Source organism: Ciona intestinalis, unplaced genomic scaffold (assembly GCF_000224145.3).
Source record: "Ciona intestinalis unplaced genomic scaffold, KH HT000371.1, whole genome shotgun sequence".
Taxonomy (NCBI): Eukaryota; Metazoa; Chordata; class Ascidiacea; order Phlebobranchia; family Cionidae; genus Ciona; species Ciona intestinalis.
The window spans coordinates 1-9,483 of record NW_004190692.1 but is presented as its reverse complement, the minus strand read 5'-3'; the positions used below and the strand labels follow the sequence as shown (position 1 = coordinate 9,483).

At 36.2% G+C, this 9,483-nt stretch overlaps 2 protein-coding genes across 2 annotated transcripts; both read left to right on the top strand.

Annotated features, from left to right (window-relative positions):
* The first annotated feature begins 2,264 nt into the window (after window positions 1–2,264).
* On the top strand, window positions 2,265–2,909 carry LOC101242946 (zinc finger MYM-type protein 1-like). Its single transcript, XM_004227353.1, has one exon. The coding sequence runs from the start codon at window positions 2,265–2,267 to the stop codon at window positions 2,907–2,909; it is 645 nt and encodes a 214-aa protein (XP_004227401.1).
* A 6,032-nt stretch (window positions 2,910–8,941) lies between these two features.
* Window positions 8,942–9,451, top strand: LOC108950605 (the record flags this gene model as incomplete). Its single annotated transcript, XM_026839523.1, is given in 2 exon segments — window positions 8,942–9,340; window positions 9,394–9,451. Coding segments are annotated over 2 exon segments (234 nt in total), but the record flags the coding sequence as incomplete, so codon positions are not given.
* Window positions 9,452–9,483: the final 32 nt, after the last annotated feature.

The window sequence follows — 9,483 nt, the reverse complement described above, 5'->3', positions numbered from 1 at the left end:
TTAACTCACAGCAATATTAATGCCCCTCTTGTGAGTAATCGTCAAATTAGCAAATACGCTACTATCAGTCATGCTCTAGTATGGGTTGTATAATTCTACCGCCTTGTATTTTTAGAGATTTCTTCGACTATATTTCTACCTCATTATGCATTTAATGCATCCATTGACCATATTTTTACCGCATTGTGTTTTATGGGGTCCATAGACTATATTTGTACTGTATTGTGTTTTTAATTGGTCCATAGACTATATTTTTACTGTATTGTGTTTTATGGGGTCCATAGACTATATTTTTACTGTATTGTGTTTTATTGTTTACTGTATTGTGTTTTATGGGGTCCATAGACTATATTTGTACTGTATTGTGTTTTTTAATTGGTCCATAGACTATATTTTTACTGTATTGGGTTTTATGGGGTCCATAGACTATATTTTTACTGTATTGTGTTTTAGTTTTTTTGTACTGTATTGTGTTTTATGGGGTCCATAGACTATATTTGTACTGTATTGTGTTTTTTAATGGGTCCATAGACTATATTTTTACTGTATTGTGTTTTATGGGGTCCATAGACTATATTTGTACTGTATTGTGTTTTTTTAAGGGGTCCATAGACTATATTTCTACTGTATTGTGTTTTATGGGGTCCATAGACTATATTTTTACTGTATTGTGTTTTATGTTTTATGTACTGTATTGTGTTTTATGGGGTCCATAGACTATATTTGTACTGTATTGTGTTTTTTAATTGGTCCATAGACTATATTTTTACTGTATTGGGTTTTATGGGGTCCATAGACTATATTTGTACTGTATTGTGTTTTTTTAAGGGGTCCATAGACTATATTTCTACTGTATTGTGTTTTATGGGGTCCATAGACTATATTTCTACTGTATTGTGTTTTATGGGTCCATAGACTATATTTTTACTGTATTGTGTTTTATGGGGTCCATAGACTATATTTGTACTGTATTGTGTTTTTTTAAGGGGTCCATAGACTATATTTCTACTGTATTGTGTTTTATGGGGTCCATAGACTATATTTGTACTGTATTGTGTTTTATGGGGTCCATAGACTATATTTTTACTGTATTGTGTTTTATGGGGTCCATAGACTATATTTGTACTGTATTGTGTTTTTTTAAGGGGTCCATAGACTATATTTCTACTGTATTGTTTTTATGGGGTCCATAGACTATATTTCTACTGTATTGTTTTTATGGGGTATATAATAATGTGTTTTATGGGCCCATAAACTGTTAAATTGACTTTCGTTTCAACAATAAAGCTGAATACCTTACTAGCTCGTTGATTAACATTCATAATATACACATTGTTGTGCGTGAGTTGTGTAACTCTTTTTCATTATTTTTATTCAGTAAAATTGCATTTTAGCTCCATGCTGCCCACTAACGGTTGGTAATTTGGTTGTTAAAAATATAGGTATTAGGTTTCCGGAACATAATAATGTGTTCCAAAATTAGGTTTCTAACCATAAACGTCTCTCGGTAAAATGTTTCTGAAAAAAAGTATTATGTTTCTAACCGTTACATAGGAAAAAGGGGAAACCAGGATTAGTTAAATATAATGACAGCAAGCATCACAAGGAAATGGCAACTTCATTTGCTGGTGAGGCTGGTGACGAGGCGTTGCTAGAAGTAATAGCAATAAGAAGATAGAAGGCAGTTGCAACAAATCGTAACGCGTTGAAATCACAGAAATAAAAAAGAGTAGAACGTGCATCTGCCCAAAACCGTGATATATTCTTTTTTCTATTCACGTGACCGCCAACTCCGTCCCCGCTTGGTCTCCATTGTAATTAGGAGGTTTTAGCTGTTTATTTTAAAAACTACACTAACTATTCCAGTTTTTTAGGCTAGTTTAGTTTTTGGTAGGTTAACGCTTACACTAATAGCGCTTGTTTAGGAAAATTAATTATTTTATAAATTTAATTAAAAACGTTCAAACAAACGGTTTGTTAGAAATATATATATGTTTGGAAATAGTTCTTTTTCCCTATAAACTTAAATTAAGTCAAAAAACGAAGAAAAACTACATAAAACGCCCTGGTTTACATTGACTACTATAGTATACGGGAAGGAGTCGTAAAAAAGAGAGAGTGTATCATGTTCTCTCCTTTACCGACATTAGAGATGCGCGTTCTATTCTTTTTTATTTCTGCGGTTGAAGTGCATATTTAAATCAATTATTTTTTTAACGAGACAAGGGCTAGCTGATCGTGGTCATTCGGACACAAATTCCAATATGCATCAGGTACTAAACTTTATAGAACAGCATGATCCCGATTTAAGCGTTTGGTTGAAGAGCGACAAAAAGTACAAGTGGCTGAGTCACCGGATTCCAAATGAAATTATTTCTATTTGCTCTTTAGCAGTCGCGGCAACGCCTATAAAAAACATCAAAGTCTCCAAATTTTTCAGCATAATTTCAGACGAAACTTCTGATGTGTCCAGGCAGGAACAAATCTCCATTTGCTTGAGGCATGTCGACGAAAGTTTCAAAGTAAATGAGAGCTTGATCGGCTTATTTGGTACGACGGCCACAGACGCTAATACTATAGTGTCAATCATACTGCAAGCGCTGAAAGACCACCGTCTGGATATTCAAGACTGCAGAGGCCAATCTTATGACGGGGCAGCGAACATGCGCGGGAAAATAACTGGAGTTCAAACTCAAATTAGAAAAATTAATCCGCTCGCCACTTTCGTTTATTGTTCGGCTCACCAACTAAATCTTGTCGTGCAAGAAGCATTGAGCACTCATGTGGATGCGGTAAATGCTCTTTCTGTTCTTGGAGCGGTGGTTAATTTATTAAAGGGTCTCCTAAACGTTTGGCTATGTTTAAAAACTTTCATCTCGGAAACGAAGATACACCGTCTTGCTCCTTAAGACCACTGTGCCCAACTCGGTGGGTAGTACGATTACCAGCTCTTGAATCATTTTATTAAATTACGAAAAAATCCTGGATTGACTCCAGAGCATGGAATCAGAATCGACCATCGACGCTGTGACGAAGGCAACTGCCAGATCTTTTTTAGGTTCATTAGGGCAGTTTTCGACGTACTTCATGCTTCGTCTGATGGAGAGAGTTTTGATCCCGGTTCATCCTGTTTATGTTAGAATACAATCTCGTGAAACAACCATGGCAGATGTACAACAACTTATTAACACACCGTTAAATATTGTTTCCGATGAAGCCCATTCAGTTCAAAATGCAACGGCCTTTTTTACAACTATGTTGTAGCTGCCGCTCGGGAGCTTCGGATTTCCGATCCTGTAATCAAACGCAGTCGCCGATCATTGGAACAGGTATCCCCTGAAAACACTACTATTCCAAAACCTACCAGGAAATTTATTATAATTCATCATACCAATCACTATTCCAACAATTTTCAAAACAAGACTTGGATGCAGTACAACTATTGGAAAACTTGATTTTGGGAAAACCGACAGTTCCTGGTGAAGCGGAAAAAATGTACCCAGATATAAATGAAATACACCTTACACTAGAGAACCGATACTTTAAAAACTATGCCAAAAAAAAACAGGAAAACATTTGAATTAACCGTTCAAAGGGTGGTTGGCCTCTTTCGAGAAAAGGAAACTCTTAAACACAGTTACCCAAACCTTGCAACTGCAATAAAGCTGTATCTCTGTTTGCCTTCGACCACGTGTGAAGCTGAACGGTCTTTTAGCGTTTTTCGACGCATTAAAACATATTTACGTTCCGTCATGTCTCAAGAACGTCTAAGCAACATGTGCATGCTAAGCACACACAACAAGTTGGTCGATCTCCTGAACGTGGAAGACCTGGTTACCGAGTTCAGTGCAGGAAATCCTTTGCGCCAAAATATGTTTTGTTATTGAGCAATTGAGGTTGTTCGATGTCAACATTGTTTCGTTTCATCCCGGTCTGTTTCTTTTACCCACTTTGTGTTAACTTTACTTCAAATAAAATCACCGCTACTTTAACTGTATATGTCTTGAGTCTGGTATAACCTCTTAATTGCAGTCTAAAGATACAGTTCAAAACTAAATATCATTTTAAACCAACGAATGACTAGAGTCACTGTACGAAAGAAATCGTTGGTTAATAAAACTTGGTACTTGGCGGGCCAGATTCCTGGATCGATACATTAATCGCGTATCGTCGAAAAATCCAGGATACTCAGTAGCACCCGGAGTAATATGCAAAAACACAAACGCGTTGTAAAATAAACACGCCTTGAACCTACTAAATATGTCCTAGAAGTAGCACTGCTGTATATATGTTTACGATGATTTCCTCAGCCAAGCAGCATGTTTATTACGAAATAGTAAGGATTCACACGTGGGTGGGTTCATTGCATCATTATAGCGATTGTTTGACCTGGCAATTCATTGCGACATAATAGCAATTTACATGTTGATTATTTGCGTTATAATAGCAGTTTTTTCCATGAATATTTAGCCTGCAGCTGCTTGAAAACAGGTTGGACATTTATTTGCCTTTCACTATGCGCATTAAAGAATAGACAGTTTTCAAAAATACTTCGTACGCGCGTAAAGCAACGCCTCGATTTAAAAAAACCACTGACGGCAAGGAAGCATAGCTAGCTCATCGGAAAAAAATAATTTATTGGAAACATGTCTTTAATTTTATTACATTCAAAATAAGAAATTTCTATTAGTTTCTATCAATTTCTATCAACACACATCTCGCATTGTGGCGGCCTGCCACGTGTGTGTGCGCCGACGCGTACACGAGTGCCCTTTTTCCCACGTTAATCTATCGTATAAATGCCGTGTCTCGTGTTCATTCGCCCTCTAAGTTTACCGCTCGCAATACAACAAACCGCATCCGCTACATTGGTGACCCCGACGTCCAAATCGATATTTGGATAGCTGCAACACGCAAGATGGATTCGGAAATGCGGTAGCGGTCAAACTTCCAGCATTTTGGTGTTCTCAGTCACGTGTTTGGTTTCTTCAAGCTGAAGCCCAGTTTAAACTGAAACGCATCACCACCGATTTGGTTTCATCATGTTGTTTCGGCACTGGATCAAGACACAGCCTGCCGACTACTGGACATTTTGGAACAACCACCAAACCAGAACAAGTATAAAGCCATTAAGCAACGCCTACTCGAAGCTTTCGACCTTCCACGTTTGGAACGCGCTGCACGCCTAATCAACATGCCGCCTTCGGGCGACACAAAACCGTCGGCACTAATGGATGAAATGCTTGCTCTCCTCGGAAATCATCAGCCCTGCCTGCTGTTCGAATACCTCTTTTTGCAGCACATGCCCGAAGGTATTCGTCCCGTGCTCGCTGGTGAAGACATTAAAGACTCGAGGGAAATTGCAAAGAAAGCGGATCTACTATGGCATGCGCTTAACACCTGCAGCTCAGAATTCTCTGGCGGCCTGCCACGTGTGTGTGCGCTTACCAATAAAAATATGTTCCCGTGATGATGATAACAACACATCTGTAATGTCATAATCATCCGCCATTTCGTGTCCGGCCGTTTTACAAGTGAAGGGGTTTTTTCCACCTTGAAGACTAAGTGGCTCATCATGCTCCAGTTGTGTGTATGCCGGGGGAGGCAATTGCCACATGCCAATGACGCTTTTATTGTTTTGCTACACGTGTTTTTCGTTATATAAACCTCGTACTTTTCTGTACTATCAGGCAGTACGGGGCTTGCAGAAGACCCTGCTCTTCTCACTTTGTCTCTAAGCTCGATGCCGCACTTTCACCGCGTAATAAACTGAGTTGTGCCGTACATCGGTGTGCAATGCGTTGCAGAGTCGGATGGAACAGCGTCGTCGCGAGGCTGCGGAGCGCGAAACACACGTTATAACTTTTTTGTGGCGATAGTCCACGAAAAGTACATACTTTGCATTATATTTCTGTTTCCAACACTGTTTGGTGGGTAGTGACTAAAATTTTGGGTACTAATGTGTAGAAACCCCGAAAATTGCATTGGGTTATGAAAACCCAATTTTCTTGGGTAGCCTAGTAACTGATTTTACCTAATCTGGGTATAATACTGGTTTGCCTAATTACGGTTGGGTACTAAGGTGCAGAAACCATTATTTTGTTGGGTTTCCTATATTGGGCCAAAAACAGATTTGCCCAAATAAAACACTGGGTATATCTTGTAGGGCCAAATGAGCATAACACAAATAAAATCACAACTGTATTCAGTAAAATAACGCCTCAAAAATAATGAAACACACCAGAGATAGAAATGACGTACACATAACAAGAACGAAACGAAAGAAACGAATAAACCCATAGTATCAAAAATATCCCAGTAAAAACATTAAATATAGGTTACAGCAGTGGTCCCCAACACGTGGGTCTCGAAACAAAGTTGAAAACGCCCAAGTTTGTACTTGGGTTGCCATAAATTATCATATACTTAATTTATTACTGTGCAAATTGATCACCGTTTAAATTTGTTACTAAAAAGGCTATAATTAAAAGTAATTTAATAATAATACCGTGGTATAAGAATATTTTTTTATGCACTGATGATTTAAAAAATAGCGACCAATCATGAAGAATGGTATCATTTCAAATAATTTGGAACCGTTTTTTTTGTGCACAAGCAGTTTACCATGTTAGCTTTAATGTAACACCAAATCCGATAACCTATTGTCTGTCGCGTTATAATACCAATTAAATTGGCTTGTTGATTAACATTCAGATTATTGTAACATTAAACCAATTGATGCATTGACTATATTGTCATAGTCATTAGCGCTAAAGCATACAGAACGTATTGTAGACGCTGCGCCTAATATGCATTCTAGTGTTATTGGGTTTGTTATTTTAAGTAGCATGACATAAAATTTTGATATTTTTTCCTTGGGGCTAAAACTCGTCTTAAAAAAAGGTTGGTGGAGACCACTGGGTTATTATAATACTAGAATTTATTACTGTGCAAATTGATCACCGTTTAAATTTGTTACTAAAAAGGCTATAATTAAAAGTAATTTAATAATAATATACCGTGGTATAAGAATATTTTTTTATGCACTGATGATTTAAAAAATAGCGACCAATCATGAAGAATGGTATCATTTCAAATAATTTGGAACCGTTTTTTTTGTGCACAAGCAGTTTACCATGTTAGCTTTAATGTAACACCAAATCCGATAACCTATTGTCTGTCGCGTTATAATACCAATTAAATTGGCTTGTTGATTAACATTCAGATTATTGTAACATTAAACCAATTGATGCATTGACTATATTGTCATAGTCATTAGCGCTAAAGCATACAGAACGTATTGTAGACGCTGCGCCTAATATGCATTCTAGTGTTATTGGGTTTGTTATTTTAAGTAGCATGACATAAAATTTTGATATTTTTTCCTTGGGGCTAAAACTTGTCTTAAAAAAAGGTTGGTGGAGACCACTGGGTTACTTATAAATAAAAGAAAAACAGTATTACTTAATGGGAGAACAATAGAATTGCAGGCACAAATAGCTTGAATCATTAACACTTAAGCATGAGGGCTAATTCTAGTACACTGTCACAAAGAGCATCAGGTTTTTAGGTAGTTTAAATAGGTATACTTGAAGAAACTGATTACTTTCTTTACATGATGACAGTATTCATAATTTAAAACATAATGATATGCCATTATAGCAATAATGCCATTGAAGATGTTTTTACATCCAAAATCGGTGATTTATCCAAAAACAAAGTAATTTTATGATGCTGTGCTGCGGTGCTATAGACGGGGCCAAAAATGGCTGCAAGCGGTCAGGTATGCCACCTGCAATTTCTGACACTGTTGTATTAACCTGTAATAAAAACTTCTTATAGGCTTTTAAAATACTAAACTATTTTATGCCTATTGACTTACCGGATAAAAGTCAACCAAATAACAATGTTGATTGTACTTTCTTTTCGTGTTGCATTTTAGGGCACAGGAGAGGAGCTGCAATTCAGTAACAAAAACTAAACCTGTAAAAAACACATGCATTTAATCATTTTATAAATAGGGCAATTGTGTTATAATTTAATCTCAGTTTTTGCATTACCAAATCACAACGGGATTGAAAATGAAACACAGTTAAAACTGCATTTAAATCAAATCCACTCTAATAAACGAACGTATACCTTCATTTTCTTCAAAGTTACCATCCAATGGTAAAGTCCCAAATCTTTTGCACGGATAAACTTTTTTGTTGCTTTTTCATGGTGTGATCAAGTACGAATTTCATTATTTCCACTTCAAGCTTCCGGATCTGGTAGTCACTTGCACAAATAATATAAATAATAATATTGGAGATGGACAACAAGATACATTGTGTAGTATACTACGTTGGTAGTGTTAGTAAAATTAAATGTGCCATCTTAGTTACATGCTTCTTTAACTTTATACAGGTGAAGCATAAAAAATTATTGTATGTTGTGAATGAAAGAGAAATATTAAAAATAAAAAATTCAGTTGCTACAAACATTAAAAGATCACCAACCTGTAATATTATCGGTAAGCTGATAATATAAACGTTGTTATCCAATGGTAAAGTCCCAAATCTTTTGCACGGATAAACTTTTTTGTTGCTTTTTCATGGTGTGATCAAGTACGAATTTCATTATTTCCACTTCAAGCTTCCGGATCTGGTAGTCACTTGCACAATATAATATAATATTGGAGATGGACAACAAGATACATTGTGTAGTATACTACGTTGGTAGTGTTAGTAAAATTAAATGTGCCATCTTAGTTACATGCTTCTTTAACTTTATACAGGTGAAGCATAAAAAATTATTGTATGTTGTGAATGAAAGAGAAATATTAAAAATAAAAAATTCAGTTGCTACAAACATTAAAAGATCACCAACCTGTAATATTATCGGTAAGCTGATAATATACACGTTGTTATATTGCTATAAAATATTAAATTTGTTTGTATTATGAAGTTGACCAGCACTGTGATGAAGTTCCTGCCTGTCAGGCTTGCTTAAATTACAGTGGCTTTAGCAGAAAAGATGCGGTGGAAGTGAACGATGAAGTGCATGAATAAAAGTGGGTTAAATTTCTGTGTATTCTTGACAATTTCTGTATTTTATTTAATCTTTTTGACATGATTTAGGCTGTTTTTAATGAAGAAGTGAATAACCTTGATGAATGTCAAAAGATGTTTTATAAAAATCAAATTCAAAATGCCTCAGTTTCAACACACGCAAGAAGATATCACCCGGATGTAATCAGATGGGCTATTGAACTTTTATGCTGTTCACCTGCTGCTAATGACCATATAAGACAAAGCAATATTTTATTTCTTTCCTCCGTCTCCACCATTAAAAGTTACAGGTTTGTGTGTCTTACAGATGTAATTTGTTGGTATCTTTTAAAAACCATTACAGAAATTGCATTCCTGCTACAACAGGTTTAAACAAAACTGCAATTGCTGAAATAGAACGTGTGGCTTTGTGTGTCCTTACAGATGTAATTAG